This window comes from Hyaena hyaena, unplaced genomic scaffold (assembly GCF_003009895.1).
Source record: "Hyaena hyaena isolate Hyena2069 unplaced genomic scaffold, ASM300989v1 scaffold_137, whole genome shotgun sequence".
NCBI classification, from domain to species: Eukaryota; Metazoa; Chordata; class Mammalia; order Carnivora; family Hyaenidae; genus Hyaena; species Hyaena hyaena.
Genome location: NW_024080769.1, coordinates 310,696 through 334,694, shown reverse-complemented (window position 1 = coordinate 334,694; position 23,999 = coordinate 310,696). Strand labels below are relative to the sequence as shown.

General features: G+C 45.1%; 1 protein-coding gene across 1 annotated transcript in view; it reads right to left on the bottom strand.

Annotated features, from left to right (window-relative positions):
• TMEM266 (transmembrane protein 266) overlaps positions 1–23,999 on the bottom strand; it is a 127,171-nt gene that overhangs the window by 58,555 nt on the left and 44,617 nt on the right. The window contains exons 2-3 of the mRNA XM_039238207.1: positions 14,714–14,846; positions 10,885–11,073 (exon numbers count right to left, since the gene is read on the bottom strand). Of these exons, the coding sequence (XP_039094138.1) occupies positions 10,885–11,073; positions 14,714–14,751 (227 nt within the window). The 5' untranslated portion in view covers positions 14,752–14,846. The remainder of the gene's footprint in view (positions 1–10,884; positions 11,074–14,713; positions 14,847–23,999) is intronic.

Genomic DNA, 23,999 nt, shown 5'->3' with positions numbered 1-23,999 from the left:
TAACATATGTAAAGCCCATAACACAGTGCTCACTACATGCCTATTATACGTATCTACTATGATGATGATGTAGGTATGTGGGCATTAGAAAAGGGATTAATTCTCTAAATAAGGGAAGTCTTGACATTCATTCCATTCCATGCATGGTTATTATGTGCCCCCTAAATGTCAGGCACTGTATTAGGTGATGAGCCCATAAGAGTAGACAAGGCCTTCATCCTCACAGAGCTTGAAGCCTTGTAAGTGAATTCTGACGAAGGAGTGAGCTCCTAGTCCTAGACCAGTCTGAACTGCAAAACAAGTAAATAGAGGAAAAAAGCAGGAAAGGGAAATGAGCTCACATGCACATCCACTAGGGAGAATCATCATCGACTCCATGCCCACAGGGACACACTTTTGCTAAATATCTGAAATGGTTTTGGGGGCTTCTTTCTCTCCCAGGGAGAACCAGAACAACAGGAAAAGCACTATCTGGCATCCTCTTTGTTCCTGTATCCAATTCCAGGAGGCAACCACAGCGGTGCACACAGACCCAGAAATATGAGCATATAAATCCACTTCATGTAACAGGAACTCTCAGGTTGGAGGTGAGAGATGACCCTCTCAGCTGTTTGTGGGAACTGAAGAAATTGGTTTCTATAACGGCAGCTTCAGTTCTGCAATCAGAGCTAAAGGTTAGCCCCACTGCCTTGGGGAAGAGAGGAGGAGGAGGGCTGTGTGCAGCTGGGGTCAAACGCAGTCTCACATTTGCTTGTCCCAGAATCTCAGGTTTCTTGCATCCTCTGAAATGCCAACTCTGTGAAAGACAGCAGGGTGTGGCAGTAAGAGCTTGAGGCTGGGTGGTGGGAGCTGTCACCCACCTTGTGAGTCACAGCCCCCCTCCCCAGGATACAAAGGCCGACACACACCATGGACTGGCTGCTCCTACCTGGGGGTACCCAGAGTGTTGTCCACGTACATCTGAAGGGTTGCTACAGAGTCCAAGCCTGACTTACTAGGGTGTGGGGTGCTGCTGGACCAAGTGCCTATAAAGGGCCCCTCCTACCTCAAGAGTGTCCTCAATTCTCAAAACTGGCCACAAATATGAGACTCTCCTTTTGCCATGCTTTGCAGTAGGATGCCTGGGTAAGCTTCCTAACCGGGTAGAAACCAGTGGGTTATAGTTTTCTATTTCTCTGTCCAGCTCTGAGCTGTGGTTTGGCAAATCCTGAGCCAGCCACACTGCCCCCTCTTCTTTTTGGCCAGTCTGGGTCCCAGACTGCCTCCACAGATGACTGAGGTCACCACCACCACCCCCCCCAACACCATAAATGCAGCTCACTTTCCCTGGGGAACTTGTCCTTGGGCTTACACTTTCCTCTGCCAATTCCAGGCAGCACTTAAGCACTGGGTAAGTCTGAGGCACTCTGCCGCCACCTAGTGGTAGCCTACGGCTGTACACCCTGCATTGGTGAGAGGGTGGATAGACAAGTTTATTTTGCTGAGAAATAATAAAACTGCAAATTTATTGCCTTCTTAGCCAAAGAAAAACCTTTGAGGTTTTGGGACTACAGAAAATAAGCTAACCTGGAAAATTTGACCAGGAAATAGTTTTTATCTTAATTAAACCTTTATTACATGGCTGGGGCATCAAGAATCTGCCTGGAACCCTTAGCCTGCTAAAATATAAAGTGTCCCAAGTCACAGGGCTGGGGGTCCAGCTGGTATGCCAGCTTCTTCCGAAGTGGTGTTTCACTACAGACAAATCTTACTGACATGACGGAAGTGGATTAATGAAGCTCCTTTTGAACTTTTTTTCTCCTTGGGGGAAAAATGATACAAAAGACTTTGCCAGCCAAGTGAGAATACAGAACTTCTAGGCTGCATTTACAAGGTCATGGTAGGGATGAACCTGCTTTTTAGCCCTGAACTCCAAAAGGCCTTTCCTTCTTCTAAAAGGACACTAAAAGTGTAGTAGGTGACGTTGGCATGTTCTGAGGCATATCTGATTTATTGTTTCTAGGGTGTGTGGAATTTCTGAGGTCGGCCAGCACAGATCACAGCCTTGCATTCCCAGGTCTGAGAAACCTAGTCCCTCCCTTGTGGCTTATCCTTGACCCAACAGAGGTCTGGGAGACAGCCCCTAGTTCTCCCCAAACAGAACTGGTTTCCCCTTCTTTTCATCCCTATCTTAACACAGCCCCATCCATTCACTCATTCATTCAATTCATTCTTCTTTCCAGCAATACCATCTCTATACCAGGCTCAAAGGATCTGATCCTTGCCCTGAGGGAGCACATTATCCAGCACTGGAGGCAGACTGGTGAGTAGATGAGTAGAGCCCACTATCACGAGTGTTGAGATAAAAGGAGATAAAGGGCTAGTGGTACACGGAGGTGAGCCCCTACCTTGGGTGGAGTGGGGCACAGAAGGCTTTCTGGAGCAAGTGGTCCTTGAGTGAGACAGTATAGGGAGAAAGGAGAGTATTCTGGGCTTTGGTTTAGTAGGTTCCTCCCCTTCTCTTTTGATTCCAGCCTTGTTTGCTGGCATATCTAAAATTAGTTTAGTCCTTATTTAAAGATGTTGCTATATTAGACCTGTCTTCCCCCGCCCCACCCCCCACCAGACTGACATCTAAAACACCATTTCTGGCTCCTATTATGTTTTCTTCCTCTGACTGTGAAGTTCTGACAGAAATGTGCCATTGGCATCATCTTTAAGTAATAACAACCCTTTCTGTCTCTGTCTACCCATCCTTCCTCCAAGCTTCTATTGTCTAGGGCTCTAGCCCTGACCTCTCAGGTTAGACCTTTTAGAACCCTAAAATATAAATGATTACAAAAAACTTTATATTTATATTTCTTACTTTATATTTTTGACAAAGACTATCCCATCATGTCTCATGACCCTCTCTGCTCCCTCTTTCCACCAAAAAGATGGAGAGCATTATCTTTGTGGCCACAGAGTCTCCTCTGTAAAAGGGGGGTGGACAATTTGCCTTGTACTGCCTTCTTCAACACATTCTACTATCATCATTTCCCTAGGGTGGAGACTCTGGGCTTCTCTGAATTTTCTCTTTTGTGTGGCCTCTTGTCCAGCCCAGACTCTGCAATCCAACCAGGCCTTTGATGTAGCGTAGCTGATTACAGAAGGTAGAACTTCCAGTCTACAACATGAGGTAGCCTCTTGCAAACCTAGTTTCCCTCTTTCAAAAGTGGACAGTTGGTTCACTGAGAAGCAATTCTGTGCCTCATTTCCACACCATTGAATGGAGTGACGTCCAATGCCAAAGAAAGAACCAGGCAGAAGGGGCTTTGGTTACATAGAAACATAAAGCACTATTCACCAGGATGACAAACACAAGTCAAACTGCAGAGTGAAAGAATCAAGTTGACCAAGTTATGGGAGAAACAGTCTAATAAGGCAGACATGTTCCTAGATCTTTCCAAAATGATGATAAGGAAAGCTGAAGAAAAGATCTAATTCTGGATTCAAGGCTATGAATGGAGACTTGGCTCTCTTAAAGGATGTGGTAATTGTGGGTGATTCTCCAATATCCATCTCATTGCCGCCCCCCCCTCCTCCAGTGGGTAACAGCAATGTGTTTTGGGAAATGATAAAGCTCAAGCGGTTGGCCTGATTGGCTAACACATATTCCCATATCCCTTGTGACCCAATTCCAGCCAATGAGATGTGAAGAGAGAGCAGGTAAAGGTTTCTGGGAAAGTTCTTTGTTGCTCTTAAAAGAGAATAATGGGCAGTCATTCTCTCTTACCAGACATGAATGAGGAAGGCAGGCAGCTCTCTCACAAATTGAAGGGAACCTCACAGTGTGAAGATGAAGCCAACAGTGCTGGCAACAGAATGGAGAGATGGAAGGAATCTGGTCCTTGTTGATTCTGTTTAGACTCTAGACCAACCTTGAAGCTGCCTAACTCTGCGCTCCATGTTACACAGGCTAATGAAAGTCCTCATTATTGAGTTTGAGATGGGTTTTCCTTTGTAAGCAGCTCAAAGCAGCTGATAGTCACTGATCCTTTGTGAGAAGGGTGGTAGAGTGAAGAGATACTAAGGCAGCAGACATTTATATGACCTGGAGATGGGAGAACACAAGGGATGAGGGCAAAGAAACTGAGCTGGTCTCTCAGGTTACTGATGTAGTATGTCATTGTGACCAGTTCAGGTAGGGTTCAGACATGCTGAGACACCTTCTCTGTCCCCCTTCTGTCTCCTGAGTGTTCACATCTGTGGACATACATGAAGACTTTTTTAAAAATTTATTTATCGAGAGAGAGAGAGAAAGGGAGCAAGCTGGGGAGGGGCAGAGAGAGAGAGGGAGAGAGCACAGAGCCCCACACGGGACTCAAATTCATGAACAGTGAGATCATGACCAAGAGTCGGACGCTTGATGGACTAAACCACCCAGGCACTACTAAAGGATGAGGCACCTGGTCAGGGAGAAAGAGGAAGGGAGGGAAAGGTTGATGACACAGTGGCTGGATGTGCCAGTGCAGCCCTTTGGACTAGATTGGATACCTGGTGGGAAAGAAGCAAAGGTCAGAAGCACATGGGACCAGAGCTGTGGCCATAAGCAGGGCCACTTCTGGGTTCACTGATAGTATAGTACAGTCTGGGGGTGGATGGGAGGGAGGCTTTTCTTTCTCACCTGGCATAGAGCCTACACTGCATGGATACCCTGTGGCTGTGTGGTTTCTGAAGTCCTTGAACTGGGCACAAGCATTTCCCCGATGGGTACTGTTGGTGGCAGTGGGTTCGTAGGCAGTGGACATGGATGAGAGGAAGCCAGAGCAGGGGAGGAGGAAGGACACAAATTCCAGTGGTGACCACACCTGACTGACTGGCTTCACGGAGCTTTGGTGTCTTGGAAACCACTGGCTCCAGCTGAGGCAGCAAGGAGGCTCAGAGTCTTTCTAAATGAGCCAAAATGCACATGTGGCTCATTCTGGTGGTAATGGGATGGGGAGGCCAGGCAGCTAGGTAGAAGCACATGGATTGGAACCATAGAAAACACGTTTTGGGGGGCGCCTGGGTGGCTCAGTCGGTTAAGTAGCCGACTTCAGCTCAGGTCATGATCTCACAGTTCGTGGGTTTGAGCCCTGTGTCAGGCTTTGTGCTGACGGCTAGCTCAGATCCTGTAGCCTGTTTCAGATTCTGTGTCTCCCTCTCTCTCTGACCCTCCCCTGTTCATGCTCGCTCGCTCTCTCTATTTCTCTCTCTCAGAAATAAATAAAACATAAAACAAAAGAAAAGAAAACACATTTTGGGAAAAGAGAGCTCAGTCTCAGGCTTGGGTTTGAGGTAGCCAGAAGTCCTGGGTGGTCAGGTTGGACATAAGTGCTATTTTTAGCGATGACTTGTGTGGAGACAAGTTTGTGGCCAACTCAGAAGAAGAATAGATTATTCTACAGATACTTGTTAGGATCTCTGTGAAGATGTCCAGGAAGCAGTTGGATATAAGCCAGTAGTTTGAGAGAGAGATCTGCACTAGAGACATGGCTTTGAAAGTACAAGCTGAAAAATATTAAGTTATGGAACTGGATGGAAGTATCCAGTGTGTAGAATTAGTGGAGAGAGAATGACCAAAGACAGAAAACGAAGAGCCCCAACACTGAGGGACCAAGCAGAGAAAGAACAATTTTTAAAAGGCTTAGAAGGAAGAGCCAGAGGGACAGGAAGAAAACAAGAAGCTGGCATAGCAGCCAACACAGGGAGGCTGTGATTCAAGAAGGAGGGTGGCTGACGGCTTCAAATCCTGGGCAGAGGATAACATAAGGATCCCAGCAAAACAGAGGCCATCGATGACCTTGAGAGAACAGTTGCCACAGCACAGCTGAAGCTGGATTGAACTGGCTCAGGAATGACTGGGGGTGGGGGAGACATGGCAAGTGCGAATGAGGCTTTTGGAAAGTTTGGCCACAAAGAGGAGGAGAGAGAGGGTGGCAGCTAACAGATGAGCAGTCAAGGAAGAATGTGAGAGACCTGTGTGTATGCCGAGTCAGGGTGAGGAGGGAACCAATGGAACAACGTTCAGGACAAGGTGGGAGGGGAAGGGAATCAGAGCTCAGAGATGAGGTAGGTGCCAGAAGGAACAGGGAGAACTGGGGGGTGGGAAGGACTCGGGGGGTGGGGTGCAGCCCCACTGGAACTGTTCTACTTTCTTAGCAGGAGCAGAAGAGGTCATCTGCTGGGAACAACAGGGAACCTGAGGAAAATGGAAGCGATCTGAAATAACCACCAGGGACCAGGAGTGGCAGCTAGCCAGGACCACAAAGGAACACTGTCAGGAAGAACCAAGAAACAAGCTGAGACTAGAGACATTGAGTCTGAGGAGGTACTATTATGGTCTGTGTCCCCTCCCCCCCTAATTTTATATTGAAGCTCTAACTCCTCAATGTGCTGGTATTTGAAGGTGGGGCCTCTAGGAGGTGATTAGGCTTAGGTGAGGTCAGGGTGGGAATAGTGCCCTTACAAAAAAAGGAAGAGACCAGAGCTCACACTCTCCCTTTACCCACATATGAGGAAAGGCCATGTGAGGACAGAGAAAGAAGGTGACCATCTACAACCCAGAGTCCTTGCTAGTCACCAACACTGCTGGCACCTTGATCATGGACTTCCATCTCCAAGAACTGTGATAAAATGACATTTCTGATGTGTAAGGCACCCAGTCTGTAGTCTTTTGTTATGGCAGCCTGAGCTGACTAAGGCACCGATCTGGATAGATGTCTGATTTTCTTCGCTGAACCGTCAGCAGCTTGGGTGTGGAAATGAAGATAGTAGACAGTGGGTAGCCCTGTAGTCTGGGCTCTGCTAGGCAGGTACATAAGAAGGACAAAGAGCTCTTAGGAAAATCAAGGAGCTTGATGGAGATGGGGTTCTTCTCCATGCCTAGGGGTTTACCCACATTATAGTCTCCTGTATAATCACTGCTCCTTCTTCACAGGGTTTCCTGGGCAAAAGGGAAAGTGGACTTAAAAGCCCCCCAACAAGTTAAAGGTATCTGAGAGTGTAGCCTCGCAGTGGTATCACATGTGCAAAGAACGTCAACCATAGTCACAACTGTGATGTTGTAAAGGGACAGATGACAAATAGAAGCCCCGTAGTGCGAGCCTGGGTCAGGAGCCAGGTGATGAAGCTCTATTTCAGACTCTGTTGCTGTGTGACCGTGGGCAAGTTCATTGCATGCTCTGGACTTTGGAATATTAGAATATTTAGAATAGATGCTTTCTAAGGTCATTTTCAGCTCTAACATTTTCAGATTCTGGATAATGTAAAAGCAATGAAATATCACTAAGTTCAAAAGGAGTGAATGGTGGGGCAGCTGGGTCACTAGGCACTATCTTGCTGGGGCCCCTGAGATCTCTTCATTTCCTACAGAGAAGATTCATGTCTCTATACAGCACTTCCTATAGCAGTGTTAAAAAAGAGACAAGTCCAAAATGGAGTCACCTTTGCTAAGCCCCACTTCAGCAAATGAAACTTAATACCTAGCCTGATTGTATCTTCAGCCTCTCCCAGGAATGTATCCTTTAACCAGTCAATCAGGAATTACCTGCACCAATGTGGTAATCTTCCCCACAGACAACCCCCCTCGCGCCCCCTCACCCCATCCTCTCAAGGATGGTGGCCTTGCCTGAAACAATCCACTCTTTCCTAGAATAACTTCCTTGCCCTGGCTCCTTCTGCCTATACAAGTCTTTCGTTTTGCAGAGCTCCTCAGACCTCCTTTCTATCTGCTAGATGGGATGGCACCTGATCTGTGAATCGCTGAATAAAGCCAATTAGATCTTCAAATTTACTCAGCTGAGGTTTTTTTTTTTAACCATAGAAAGAGGTGTTTTTGATGAGACTTACGTCAAACCTTCTTGGAGGCTGACACGAACTGTAGGTAGTGTTATTTTGCAGCGTTTCAGAAAGGGCCAGGTTGGAAATTTTGGGAAAACCCCAGGAAATGCAGCAAGAGCCAAGAAGCCTTGTGAAGGAAGGCCTGTCCCCTCCGCAGTGTGCTTTTGTTTCTCTTCCTCTTCCCCTGGCTTCTGCCCTGTGCCCACTCTTCCGGATTCCTCTGGGAAGCCCTCTGGCTGCCAATGGAGCGCCTCCATGAGAGCTCCATCAGCCAGGCAAATCCCTTCCCAGGCTGCTTCCTATTTACCCAACAGGAACGGCTTTCCAGGGCACACCTGGAGGCTCAAATCAAATCAAGAGCCCCCCTGCCTTGCGGGTACTTCATCTGCATTCTCCCTCATCAGAAGAAACCCTGCAGAGGCCTAATTCAGGAGCAAGTGGAATGAGAAAGCAGGCCTCCCGCCTTCTCTGCCCTCTCTGGTGTACGGGCAGGAGCGGCACACGCCGTGTGCAGTGTGCCCAGAGGCTGCACGTGTAGAAATTGCCCTGAACTAGGATCCTTGGAGGCTTTGCCGGTTGTCTTCCTACCTTTTGACTGTAAACTTGAAAAAAAAAGAGCCTAACACTGGCTCAGGCTGGGTGAGAAAGGAGTCCCTGGTGATAAAGAAGCAGAAGGCATACTGAGGTCCAAACACAAGCTAGCACACACCACCCCCAACCAGGTGGGCTACGTGTGATAGTACTCAGGCACTTCCAGCTGCCCAAGAACAAAGGAAAGGAAACAAACGGTTAACCAATAGCACAGTCGTACAGGACTTGAATCTCCCTCTGTTTACAAATGTCTTTAGTAAATTACAAGAAAAAAGCAATCTTATCAATAGCCTAATCTCTGGAAACCTACAGACGGAGTTTCCTGGAGCCCTAGTATCACGACCTCCCTTCCATAGTGATGTGGGGAACAAAGGCAAGAAGGAAATGGCAGATAGGGGCGCCTGGGTGGCTTAGTCGGTTGAGCGTCCGACTTTCGCTTAGGTCATGATCTCGCGGTTCGTGGGTTCGAGCCCCGTGTCGGGCTCTGTGCTGACTGCCAGCTCAGAGCCTGGAGCCTGTTTCAGTCTGTGACTCCCTCTCTCTGACCCTGCCCTGCTCACGCTGTCTCTCTCTCTCTCTCTCCTAGAAATAAATAAAAAAAAAAAACATTAAAAAAAAAAAAAGAAGGAAATGGCAGATAAAACTGAATTTCCTTATAACCTGCAGCCCATTGACAAATACGTGAGGCAAATACAGGGTATAACATTTCTCCAGGAACCCCCTGCCGTCACAATGTTAATGCCTTACCAGAGGGAAAACAACCTCAGCTTGACAATAGCAAAGCCCCAGGCATCTTATGAGTCCTCTTTAGCATATCAAAGTACTTCTGGAGGCCACCCTTTGGTCTTTACCTTCCCCAACTCCACAGTCTATAACCAGTCTCTCCTGATGGTCCAGGGCAGCTCTTCCAGCCCACAGGTCCAGTCCCACTGCTTTAATAAAATCACCTTTTTGCACCAGACATTTTCAAGAACTCTTTCTTGGCTGTCAGCTCCGGACCCCCACCAGCATTCCAAAACCTCATCACTGGGAAAGACGGGGACTTGTTATAAGGCTGCACTCCCACTTTTGACCACCAGACTACAGTGACATGCATGGTGACCAGGTCCTCAGGGAAGGACCCCCCCACCCACCCAACCTAATTTATGGGGCCCAGTGAATATGTACGGCTCCTTGTTCAACAACTATTAACTTCAAGGCTGCAGCAGCAAAGCATTAAAAAGCAGTAAACCAAAGACAGGGCCTTTGCAACTGCTCAGGTCACATGGGTATGAAGATGGCCTGGCTGGAGCCTTGAGGACCTGGAGACCCAAGTGAAGCCAGCCCTGCCATCCAATGGGTGCTGATAGTGCTCGGGTGTGTCTGTCACCACTGCCAGGCATCCCTTTGCCATCTCCCACCTGCCTGCCTGTCCTTTCCCCACAGTGTCCTGCTGACTCTATGCACACTACTTAGAGAAAATTGTATTTTCAGAGAAATCCACAAGGGTACAGTTTCTGCAAAAGGTGCATGGTTTCACAATTGTTATAAAATTTCTCTCAGGGAGTGGGAAAGCCTCTCTGGGAAACAAGCACAGAAAATCCAAGGTCCAATGCAAATTTACCTTTAATGAAGCCCTTTCACTTGCTTCTAAAATAACCCAGCAACCTTTCATTTTTATATTCAAAGCAGGTAGCATGTTCCAAAATACATACAGGCACCTGAGAAAGAAGAGTGGCACAGAAGTGGCTCCCAAGGTCCTGATCGAAGTTTAAAATCTTGTATCTAAGAGCAACAGGGTGGGGCTGGGAAACATCTGACCTGCCATGAGACCCCAGGACCTATTCCTCCCCTTCAGTTTCCCCCACATAAAAGGAGAAGTTAATTGGGGAACAAAAGCATCCACTCTGCTTGACAAACTAACCACTCCTTTGAACCAAGGACTAGCATATCCTACAAGTTCTCCCTGAAAAGGGAGCAGCTAAAGTCCACAGAGCTCCTAGCTACATGGTGCTAAATTCCCTTACACACTCACATGTTACTGTGCGCAGAATGCTTTCTTCCCAGCCTCTTCCCTGGTGAGAGATGGCTGATAGAGGAGAGCAAGTCCAAGTCCACCTCCTATGGGCTCTGTGACCTTGGGCCAGTCCCTAAGCCCTATGGGTCTCCTGATTCCCAAGTGTACTGAGGGGAGATTGGATGGGCCATTAAGGAGCAATTCAGTCCTGAAACAATTTTACAAATGTCTGAGTTCCAAGTAAATGTTATATAAGAGGCTGTCTAGCAGCAACAGGTATTTGCTGTACCTAAAGCATTTTTCTGAGGAAGCAATGCCTGAGGAGAAAAAGAGCTTGGGTGGCAGATGTGAATCTGTGGTCTCTAATCTCTTGTGCTGCTTCACTGGAGGTACACATGGATTATGGGGGTTACGCAAAAAAGACTTCTTGGCTACTCAACAGCCCCAACACCTACCCTTCTCTTTGGTAATCTTCGTCCAGATTTGACAGGAGTTGTGAGCCCGCCGTGGAGAGGTCGACGGCAGCCAGGGGCAGGTCACGATAGGCAAAGTTCACCAGCTGCACGGGAGCAATGCTCTTGGTTTCTTCGTCTACTTGTTGGGAGATGATCTCAACTTCAGAAATTCCTCCTTCTATAGCAGGCCTGAGTTGGGGAGAAGGGCACAGAACAGTCAACCCTCAAGAAAAAAATAATTTTTCTACTCTCCAAGGAAAGGAGGAAGGAATGCATCAGAATCTATGTTGTGCTGGTGGAGAGCGAGGGAGGAGGCTTGAGGTCACCATTCTTCCATGCTGGCCACCAAGGGACTGGACTGAAGTCCCAGTCTCCTCCACAGTTGGGGAACAGTGAAAGAATGGAAGCAGAAGTTGCTCAGATCTAAAAATATGAGCACTAGAGGCAGGAGCCTTATCAATGGGGCTAAAGACCCAGATGGAAATTCTGCCACCCAGTAAAACCAGGGCTTAGACCTTTAGGATTTGGGGTCCCTAGAGTTTATATTGGAGTAATATATTCTTTTAAACGGTCTCCTGGGTTTCTCTATACAGGTCTGTTGAAATGTTTCTACCATCTGTACCATAATACAGAAGAGAGGTTTCTGTTCATGACTGGATGTACTGCTGTTGGTGGGGGAACCCACCTGGAGAGATGGAGTGAGCCTTGGATAGGAAGGATAGCAGGAGCCAGCTGTCCCTGGATGCCACTCCCTTCCTACTTGAACTCGTCCTACTATATCTCCCCCTTTAAAGTTGAGAGTAGGAAATGGAGGCCACTTGATCAAACATCTGCAGAGTTATCAGTCTCCTATGTCACTGTCAGGCTTACCTAGAGCACTGCAAATACTCTGGCATTATAAGTCTTCTCATCTGGGCGCAGTTATCATTTCCCATCCTACCAGGGGATTTTGGTAATTTGTGGAGGCATTTTTGGCTACCACACTGACCACAGGAGGTCACTATTGACATAAGTAGGGGTGGGGACATCACACATCTTCAGTGTGTCTAACAACTACAAAGTGTCCTGCCCAAACACCAACAGACACCCTGTGGAAAGATGCTGGGCTGGATCATTTTGCTTTAACTGCCTGGGGTGCCATCTTTGTTCCCCACAATACATCCCTGACCCTATCTTATGTTGTAGAGTCTGAGGGGCTGGGTATTATGCTTCTGGCCAAACAATGAAGGCCAGAAAGAAAAATGGTGTGAATGGAGAGGAATAAAACTTAAATACCTGGGGGAGCACTGAGAGGCCAGTTTGAATCCTGAAGTGGCAGCCAGTCTTGGCACCTGGGCTCTGGTGCTGCCTCTAATGCTGACTCCCATTGGGCTTCTCCAGAGCCTCAGTTTCTCCAACTGAAACACACAGAGGTGAAACAGAGGCTCCCTAAGGGCCATTGTTTCTCATGCTACAACCTGATATGGATAAGAGATATGGGGAATGGGGTTGGGGGAGGAGGTCTGGAGGGACAAGTTCCTACACTTGGGTGGGGGGCTGTAAATTCTAGACTTTTCTTTTCCAACCACCACTGAAATCTAACTAGTAATACACAGTGGCAGTTATCCAGTAAGTTTAGAGCTGAATTTGCCTACTGCTCATTTGATTGAATTATCCAGGCAATAGAGGAAAAAGTGGGATTTTTATTTGAATGCCACAGGTTGGCAGCCTAAACTACCTGGATGCACCAAGTAATTTACAATGCCCCAATTCTCTTTGGTAGGCCTTATTTAAACCTTTGCTTTTTGCTACCTGTCAAGCAAAGATAATAGTACTCATCACTGTATGACATTTACAAAATGACTCAAGATCTTCAGACAGAACAGTCATAGGATAGGAGGCTTCTGTGTTTCTCAATAACTGCAATAAAAGGGGTGGGTGTTCAGTGGGGGAATCCCAGTTCCTCCAGGTGTTTCTAAAAAAGTAGATGCTGGGTTGTATTTGTTTTTTTTTCTTTTGGACTACACAAGGAAACTATGGGTGGCTTAACTGAACAGACAGAACTCTCTGATGATGTTCATAGAGGGCTGGAGTGAGTTTCTGAGACTAACAGGATGTGGCTCTGAGAATCAGGGAACAGGCTACTACTGCCTTTCTTGTTCTCTGTTCCCCTCCTGCCAGTGGCCATAGCAGCCCAGCACCATCTCTGGTCATGTGGTCATCTCAGCAGGAGGAAACAAGGCCTCTCTTGGTAGGAGTGAAGGTCCCACGGTTCATAGCCTGGGTGTTGATACAAACCTCTGGTCCTGGATGGACAACATGTATTAATGGCCCCATTCTTCACCCCTCCCTTTGCCTTGTGACTCCATAGAGCTACTCCCATCAGAAGGAAGAGTGTGTTTCTTCACCCTTAATTCTGTTTTTTTTTTTTTAATTTTTAAAAATATCTATTTTATTTTTGAGAGAGAGAGCTCGAGCAGGACTGGGGCAGAGAGAAAGAGGGAGACAGAATCCAAAGCAGGCTCTACAATGTCAGCAGAGCCCAATGCAGGGCTTTAACCCATGGACTGTGAGGTCCATGGACCTGAGCCAAAATCAAGGGTCAGACACTCAACTGGCTGAGCCACCCAGGTGCCCTATGGGTTCAGTTTTATGATTTGTTTTGGTCAAAGAGATGTTAGCAGACATGACACAAGCAGAGGTATGAAAAGGTACTTGAATTTCTGCTTGTGCTCTTGAATCTCTGGTATTGCCATTGGAAGGTCACCAATCTAGCCTACAGGAAGTTGAGAGGCACCGTGAGCAGAATCCAGTTTCACCTAGATCAGCTGACAGAAGCCAAGCCCCGTATCTAAGAGTGATCCCAGATTAGCGGAACTATGTAGCTGGCTACCCCAAGCATAGAGGAATAAATACTTATTGCTATATTCTGCTCAGGTACCATGGTTGGTTGGTATGTAGCATTACTGTGGCAAGAGATAATGGGTTCCTGCTCCAGACGACAGCAGCCAGCCCCCAGCAGCCAGCCCCCAAACCAGGCAGGCTGGGGCACTGTGGCATAACAGAAAGACTGCTATTCTCATCTTGGTATTTTTGCCAATATGTTGCAGGATACAAAATAGGTGACCATTTTGTTGGTATTCAGTTAAGACTAGGTGGTGGTCAATGTGGCGTCTTAGATTTGGGGAACTGAAGGCACTTCTCCCTTACAAGTTCTGCCCTTGGTTTCATAAAGCCTGCTTTTAGAAACCCTCTCATGATTTCTAAATTTCCTTACAATTCTCATTTTGTTAATTCACCCTAAGTACTTCCTAATCTTGTCTTGAGGTCTGCTTTTGAAGTTTTCCCCATTTTCTGAGGACTCCTGCTAAAGGAAGTATATGTAGTGATTGTCTGAACCAGAAGATCCTTATCTTATGGAAAATTCATAGCAATAGTTTTGGACTGCAGAATTCCTCTACTTCTTCTTCTTTTTTTTTTTTTTTTTTTTTTTTAAGAGAAAGAGGGGTGGTGATAGAGGGAGAAAGAGAGAATCTTAAGCAGGCTTCACGTTCAGGCTGATGCAGAGATCGCTCTTACAACCACGAGACCATGACCTGAGCCCAAACCAAGAGTCAGACTCTTAACCGACTCAGCCACACAGGTGCTCCATCCTTTGCTTTTTTAAATCAATAACTGAGATACATTCGTGGGGCAGAGAACAAGCTTAATGTGAGGCTCAAGGACAAAATCACCTGGAGTGCCTCCATCTTCACAGGGCTGAGGAAAAATTCACAGGGCTGTTGGTTGCACCCACGGTTCTGAATTACCAACTCAGCATCCATAGAGAGGAGATCCTGGTGTTACTTACTGTGGATTTGTCATGTTGAAAGATGCAATCAGAGCCATGGATTTTCTTGGTGTCTATTGGGGCTCAGCTGTCTTGAAGCTTGCTGTCAGCATTTCTAAGTGTGAGTTCTTTTACAAGACATACAAAATGGTACCTTGAAAACAAATAATTGAACGGTAGGAATTTATTACACTCAGATGTCAAATCAAAGTCCTCCCAAGCTCACCTAAAAATGGAGGTCCTTAGAACTTTCTTCCATACAGCACTTTTCTTCAAAGCTATATTTGAACAATGTACATGTTGAACAGATTCTTACAATTACTCTATGGTAGAACAGGCAAAATAATTTCTTTTTTAGAGACAAGTCAAGAATGACAAAATGACTTTTCTGTGTCATACACAGATGATGGAAGATACAGATTGGACCCAGGTTTTCTGACTTTTCATGTATAGCTCTTTCCACTAAATAGCCATGGCTAAGCAAACCAGGGTAATGTTCTACTCCAGCCTTTGGGAATCTCAAAAATCTCAAGTGTTTTCCCACAATGAGAGGGGCAGCACACCCTGTAGCCAGACTGCCTGGGGTCAGAGCCTGGCTCCCACTTATTAGCTCTGTCACCCTGGGTAAGTTCCTTAACCCTCTCGTCCCCAGTTTTCTCCACCTATAAAATAACAATGAAAACAGAACTAACTAAATGAGTCAATGCATGTGAAACACTCAGAATAGTGCCTGGCATGTAGAATTGGCTTTTATTATCAAAAGTATTATTTTATAAATTTAGATTTACACAGTCTGTTGAATCTGAGCACTTTCCAAAGCATTTGAATGGCTGGGTGTAAGATTTCCTCTTAAAATTCGGATTAGGTAAACAGAGTACACTTTCCTATAAATCAGTGCTATGACACCACCTGGAAGTCTTCTAAGAGACAGTAACAATCTGGCAGAAAGTACACAAAGAGAGAGATCTAGGTTCTGGGGGACTGTGTACAAGTTACAACAGAGGCTACTGTAGGGGCAATCCTTGTGGAGAAAAGCAAACTGCTTTTCCCCGTAAGACAACAACATGAGAACAACCCCCTCTCTGAATCCCACAGCTCAGCAATCAGAGGCACTTGAACGGGAGAGACAAAGTTTCGTTTCATTATATAAAAGGAAAAGGCACTCCCAGGGTAAGTATCAGGAGATGGATGGTAAATCTACAAAGTGGGGAAGCTCCTTCAAGTTCTGTGTAGTTGAGAAGTTAACAGTTGAAGTTAAAAGTACTTGAGGAGGGGTACCTGCATGGCTCAGTCTGTTAAGCATCTGACTTTGGCTCAGATCATTATCTCACAGTTCGTGGGTTCAAGTCCTGTGTCAGGCTCTGTGCTGACAGCTCAGAGCCTGGAGTCTGTCTGGATTCTATGTCTGTCTCTGCCCCTCCCCTGCTCACACTTGGTATCTTTCTCTCTTTCTCAAAAATAAATTAAAAAAAAAATTTTTTTTAAGTACTTAAGGAAATTTTGGGAAATTCTCAGAGTAACTGGAAGAGAGATGGAGAACTTTCTAAAATTAAAGAAGGGCTTCAATATAGGAGGCCACCATTTCCATACCAGAGGTATGTGGGGCAAAAAAAGAAGGGGACATTGTAGGGAGAATGTGGACAGATGTTTTATAACCATACCATGTTGAGCGGTTTGCTTCACTTTAGTATATCTTAGTAAGAAGGTTCTGAACATTAGAATCAGAACTCTATAGTATTGCGGCTTGTGTATTAATTGTACACTAGGCTTTCTAAAGGTCTCCATCTCATAATAGAGACATAGTTGGTCTCAATCTTTTTTTGTTCTCTTTATACAGCCTGCAGCTAAGAAACACCCCAGTAGGAAGACTGGTCATATGGAGTGCTTCACCTCAACTGACAATGAAGCCAGGATAGAGGTACCCACAAATGGGAGACCAGCTGAGCAATGCCCCCTTCCAGAATGGGGTTTTCACAAGTTGTATTTCCAAGTGAACACTTTACATGTTACATAAAGTATTAGCCCTGTGAAGGACACAACAGAAAGATCTTTGTTCTTATGGACCTTCCAGTCTGGTTGGGCTGACAAATTTGAAACATAAAACTTGAAAATTTGTGTGTGCCCTTGGTAGTGAAGAATGAGTAAAAATGGATAGATCTATATTTACAAATAAAAAACACGAAGTACTGCAGAAATATAGTATGGCCAATGATGTAGGATACAAAGGCAGAAGGAAATGGCAGGTAAAATTTAATTTCCCTGTCACCTGCAGCCCATTGGCAAATATTTGAGGCAGGCAAAGTAAAACATTTCTCCAGGAACTCCTTACTGTCTTGATGCTAATAAAGCATTAGCTAGAGGGAAAACCACCATAGCCTGAAATAGCTAGGCCTCAGGGATCCTGTGAGTCTCCTTTAGCATATGAAAATCTTGTAAACTTTCATTGGACTTTACCTCTCCCAACTCCTTGGTATATAACCAGTCTTTCCTCATGGTCCCAGGGCAGCTCTTCCTGCCCACATGTCCTGTCCAGGCGCTTCAATAAAATCACCCTTTTGTACCAAAGATGTCTTCAAGAATTCTTTCTTGGCCGTCAGCTCCGGACCCCACGAACCTCACTATCACCCCCAAAATCTCACCAGCCAATAGAAAATTATTTTTAAAAATACTTTCACTTTTTAGGAAGGAAAATTACAAATATATAGAATTATACGGAATTACAAAAAAGACTTCCAGTTATCTATCACCTAACTTCAAGAGTCGTCAACTCAGGGATAGTCCTATTTTCTCTATATTCCTGCCCATTCCTCACCCCTCATAATTATGTCATTTCATGTATCTCTAAGTGTTTCAATACCTAGCTTAAAGGATAAGGATTCTATGTAAAAGATAAACCATAAGGGGTGCCTGGGTGGCTCAGTTGGTTGAGTGTCCAACTTCAGATCATGTCATGATTTCATGGTTCATGGGTTCGAGCCCTGCATAGGGCTCTGTGCTGACACCTCAGAGCCTGGAGCCTGCTTTGGATTCTGTGTCTCCCTCTCCCTCTCTCTCTGCCTGTCCCCAACTCACATGCGCACATTCTGAAAATAAACATTAACAAAATTTTTTTAAAAAGGATAAACCAGGGGCGCCTGGGTGGCTTAGTCGGTTAGGCGTCCGACTTTCGCTTAGGTCATGATCTCGCGGTTCGTGGGTTCGGGCCCCGCGTCAGGCTCTGTGCTGACTGCCAGTTCAGAGCCTGGAGCGTTTTTCAGAGTCTGTGACTCCCTCTCTCTCTGACCCTCCCCTGCTCACGCTGTCTCTCTCTCTCTCTCCTAGAAATAAATTAAAAAAAAAACCTTAAAAAAAAATAAATAAAAAATAAAAAGGATAAACCATAAAACCGTCATTGTTAAGCCAGCAATATTTTATTTAATATTACTAAATATCCAGGCATTGTTCACATTTCCCCATTTGTGCTATATATTTTTTAAGGTTTATTAAATAAGAAGCTAAATGAGGACCACATGGTATGACTGGTTAATATATCTCTTAAGTCTCAACGAATATGTAGGTTTGCCCCTCTGTCTCATTTTTTCCAGGCAATTTATTGGAAAAACTGGGTCATCTTTTCCAGAAAGTTTCCCAGTCTGGATTATGGTTACTGTATCTCTTTCATGTCATGTTCCTGTTCACTACCTTTCCTGCAATTTTTAATTAATCTATAGACTTCAATCAGATTCAGGTTGTTTTTTTTTCAAGACTATGTAAGCAGTGTCATGACTTTCATCAGGAGATACATATTGTCCTTTTTATTTTATTTTATTTTTAAATTTTTTTTAATGTTTTTATTTATTTCTAGGAGAGAGAGAGAGAGAGACAGCTTGAGCAGGGGAGGGTCAGAGAGAGAGGGAGTCACAGACTGAAACAGGCTCCAGGCTCTGAGCTGGCAGTCAGCACAGAGCCCGACGCGGGGCTCGAACCCACGAACCGCGAGATCATGACCTAAGCGAAAGTCGGACGCTTAACCGACTAAGCCACCCAGGCGCCCCTATTTTATTTTATTTTTAAAATACACCTAACGTGGGGCTCAAACTCACAACCCTGAGATCAAGAGTCATATGATCCACCTACTGAGCCAGGCAGGTGCCCCAGGAAATACATAATATCTTCTTGTTCCTCTTTTCTTGTTATATTAACAGACATTCACGATCACTTCCCAGATCCATAAATTAGGGTTTGCAAAAGGGGCATATTATGATTTGTATCATTCCTTCTCCATTTATCAGCTATGATAACAAACTCCTGCGATCAACTATTTGATTCTCCTAATGTACAGTTCACATAGAAAAGAAAGGATAAATGCTTAACTTTTTCTTTTGTTTATTGATTTTCAAAATAATTCATTGGTAACTTGTTATTGTCCAAACTCGATCAATGAGGTATTTTTTAATTTTCCACAGCAGAAGGGGGGGAGTGAAAGAACAGACTCTTGGTATGGGGGATGGTAGTTTAGATGTGAGAGTGGGTGAGAAATGATTGGCATCTCCAGTACAAGATAAAAATGATGCAGAAGAGAGGGTAAATCATATTTGGATGGACAGTGAGTAGGCTGCTTCAGTCAGTGGTTTTGATCCTTAACAAGCAGCACATTTTAGAAAACAAACTCCTTGAAGATGATGTTATTTAAAAATAATATTCTCCAAATAAAATAACCCCCAAAGCACAAGCCTAGCACTAAGCAGGTGTAGTCTAGCACTCTATAAATGAACATCTGAAGTGCAAACCTGCTGTCTCATAAACCTAGTAAAAGCAGAAGAGAAAACCTGTTTTGGATTTACAGGGTCTGGCTATGGTGGCTGGTGAGGCTCCTATTTTGACTTTAGCAAAATCCCAGTCTCTTCCACTTGTTGCTCATTCATCTTTGTAATTACCAATATCATTTGCTTGTTCCAGCCAGATCTGCAAATTCAAGCTGGAATCCTAGGAGTTTTAAACCTGAAAAAGGCTTCGGAGATCAAGTTGTCAGTTCCCTCACTTAACAGGTGAAAAAGTCAATATACAGCTCACCTGTCCCCAGAGGTGCCCAGATCAATTCTTCATCCCTTACTTGTGTAACAGTCCGTTGGCATATGTGACCTGCTTTCATATGCATCCCATTGGTTTCCAAGCTTGGTTTACTCAGAATCACCTGGGAGTCTTTGGGGACTTATAAATTCTTAGGCTACCCTGCAGAAATGCTTAATCAGAACTTTGCAGATGGGGTTTGAGTATCGTTTCTTAAGTTCCCCAGGTGTTTCTGACATGCAACCACTCCATTTGACTCTCTATATCAATGTTCTCAAACTTTCCATCGCACCAGAATCACCTGGAAAGCACAGATTATTGGCTCTACCCACAAACTTTCTAATTTAGTATGTCCGGGGTGGGAGCCTGAGAATTCACATTTTTAACAAATTCCCAGGGGATACTCATTTGCTGCTGCACAGACCGCATTCTGATCTTCTGAACACAAACTGTATTTGAGGTAAAGATGGCATTTTTGTCCCTATTTAGCAGATGGAGTTGACTGGCTGCAAAGCTACTCTGGTGGAATTGTCAGTAGAACCTACCTGGTCAAGCTGAAAGAGACAGGGTATATCAGTTGGGAATACGTTCATTTGCAAGTAACAAACATCTGACTAACAGTGACTTAGACAGTGAAGACTTTTAAAAAATTTTTTGAGGGAGAGAGGGACAGAGAGAGAGAGAAAGGGAGGAGGGAAAGGAAGTGAGTGAGGGGGAGAGAGAGAGGAGGGGGTGGAGAGGGAGGGGGGGGAAAGAGAGAATCTTAAGCAGGCTCCATGCTTAGGACAGAGCCCCACATGGGGCTTGATTCAATGATTCTGGGATCACAACCTGAACTGAAATCAAGAGTCAGACACTCAACTGACTGAGCCACCCAGGTGCCCCAATACTTTTAATTACCTTAAGTAGCAAGAAGCCTGGACGCAGTGGCTCTAAGATATCACCAAGGACTCTAACTTATCATCCTTCCCCAATCTTCTGTGTGACGTGTTACTCATACTTTTTGCCCTGTGGTTGTAGAATGGCTGCTGTGGCTCCAGCTTGCATACAGGAAGAAAGAACCAAAGGCTTTCACCCATTTTATTCTGCAGGAATGAATGATCTTTCCAAGACCTGTAGCCAAATCTCCCCACGTCTCTTTGGGCAGAGGTGGGTCGCATAGTCACATGGCTGCTAAGGAGTCTGGGACAATGGGCAGGTGGCCAAAGGAGTAAGGGATGATATGGGAGCCTAGTTCAGTCATAATTCATCCCTTGGGGCAGGGTATATTGTTTCCATAAACAAATCTCCATTTCTCAGCAAGTAAGCAGAGAGAAGGAGCTGTTGCATGCAAGCTAATTGTGTGCCAGGCCAGGTTTGGACACTTCTTTTTTTTTTTTTTTTAAACTATTTTTTTTAATGTTTTATTTATTTCTAGTAGAGAGAGAGAGAGAGAGAGAGAGCATGAGCAGGGGAGGGTCAGAGAGAGAGGGAATCACAGACTGAAACAGGCTCCAGGCTCTGAGCTGGCAGTCAGCACAGAGCCCGAAGCGGGGCTCGAACCCACAAACTGCGAGATCATGACCTAAGCGAAAGTCGGACGCTTAACAGACTAAGCCTCCCAGGCGCCCCCAGGTTTGGATACTTCTGATACGGTTCTGAGGCTCAGATGAATAAGTTTCCTGGGTCTCCAAGTAAGACTGACCAAATACTGGTAAATGGCTGGCAGGAAATATGAAGGATGTGTTCTCACAAAATCTCAGGGTTCTTTTATTCAGAAAGCATTTCGTGTGTGTGAGGTTCAGTTTTGATATCATCAAGCTTTCTGTAGAATCTGTTCCTAGGGAGAAGCCACTGAGTGCTGGCACCTTTCATAGACATGATGTTCCATACCCAGAGGAGGAGAAGATTGTGTTTCTTGTGCTGAATGAGAAAGGTTTCTGTATAACAACACAAGGTCATCCTTGTTGTTGCCTTGACCTATTAATACCTTGCTCCATTAAACCAGGAACTAAAATGAAGACAATCAATCATGTACCCAAGCATTCTCCTACTCTGATCTCTGGTCTATTGTAAAATTCTTAGCTACCAAAGGAGTGGGCAGAGAGCCCACAGAGGCTCTTTTCTAGGTGTAGCACAGTGTCCTATGGACGCCTCTAAATTTCTATTGTTTGCTCCTTTTCACTTAGACAGTAATGCAGCCTATCAATTATTATGAGACTCCTCAAGCATGGGAAACATAAAACAAGATCATGCAAAATTAGACCCAATCATCCCAAATTACTTGGGTATTCTGAGAAGAGAATCAAGAGGACCATTACCAGAAACTTTTCATTCCCCTCAATATTTTTTCCTAACACTCCCCTAAGTTGAACATACTGTGCTCCTGCTGGGACACAAGACCCACTGCCCGTCCTTAACTGGCCTGGATAGAAAAGGATGTCACCAAGCAGGCACTCCTCAACCCCAGCCTGATGTCATTTTCCCTCTGTAATTCTGCAGAACTTCTGGGAAACTCCATTATCTATGACTTGGGGAAGTACCAACAATGAGCTGGGCTGTAATGGCTGCTCTGTTCCCCTAACCTTCCCCACCTTCCTGGGTCCCCCAATTTTTTTTTAATTTTCATTTTTTTAACATTTACTCAATTTTGAGAGACAGAGAGAGACAGGGCATGAGCAGGGAAGGGGCAAAGAGGGAGACACAGAATCTGAAGCAGGATCCAGGCAGGCTCTGTGCCCAACATGGGGCTCAAACCCAGGAACCATGAGATCATAACCTGAGCCAAGTTGGAAGCCTAACTGACTGAGCCACCCAGGTGCCCTGTGGGTCAAGAAAATAAATGTATATGCCACATTTTGCAAATCTCCAAAGCAATATTTTACTTTATGTAATGTTAGCTAAAATATGTTAAGAACCCAGATATAATTAATTTTGCCACTGAATTCTACAAGACACCAGGCAAGTGACCATTCTTAGGTAAAGAGGGAAAAGTCCTCTTCCTTCAATACTTTTTATACTGCAAACGATGTGATGTAAAAGTCATCCTCATTTTTTACTCTCCATGTATTAAGGACTCCTTTGTTATAGACTGAATGTTTCTGTCCCACCTTAAGAGTCCTATGTTGAAATCTAACCCCAATGAATGTATTAAGACACAGGTCTTTGGGGCGCCTGGGTGGCTCAGTCGGTTAAGCATCCGACTTCAGCTCAGGTCATGATCTCACAGTTCTTGAGTTCGAGCCCCACATCGGGCTCTATGCTGACAGCTCAGAGCCTGCTTCAGATTCTGTGTCTCCCTCCCTCTCTCTCTGCCTCCCCCACTCATACTCTGTCTCTGTCTCAAAAATAAAATAAAACAAAACAAAATAAAAGATACAGGTCTTTGGGAGCACCTAGGTGGCTCAGTTAGTTGAGTGTCTGACTTTGGTTCAGGTCATGATCTCATGGCTCATGGGTTCGAGCTCCATGTCGGGCTGTGTGCTGACAGCCCAGAGCCTGGAGTCTACTTTGGATTCTGTGTCCCCCCCACTGCACCCCTTCCACCTACCCTCGCTCTTAAAAATAAATAAACATTAAAAAAAGAAGGTATAGGTCTTTGGAAGGTAATTATGTCATGGGGGTGGAGCCCTCACGAATGAGATTAGTACAGTTATAGGAAAAGACACTTGAAAACGTGAGGATACAACAAGAATACAGCTGTCTGCAAACACAGAAGAAAGCTCTCACCAAATAACAGATCTGACATCATCTTGATCTTGGACTTCCCAGCCCCCAGAACTGTGAGAAATAAACACTTGTTGAAGTCACCCAGTCTATGATTACAGCAGCATGAACAGACCAAGACAGTTTCGTAAAGTTTCATTGCCCTTTTACCCTATCTCTGGGTTTGGCCACATTATTTGCTTTGTCCAAGTATACTGGAAGCTGTGATGGTTAATTTTATGTGTCCACTTGACACATGAAAGGATAAACATGATTTCTAGGTATGTCTCTGAAGGTGTTTTTGGAGGAGATTAATATTTGAATTGGTAGACCGAGTAAAGTAGGTTGCCCTCCTCAATATGTGTGGGCTTCATCCAATCTGTTGAAGGCCTGAATGGAATACAAGGTTGAGTAAGAAAGGATTCTTTCTCTCTACCTCACTGTCTTTGAGCTGGGACATCAGGCTTCTGCTCTGACTCAGACTAAAATTTATACCACTGGCTCTCCTTGTAGACTTTTCAGCTTCCATAATCATGTAAGTCAATTCCTTATAATAAATGTTTTTATTCACACA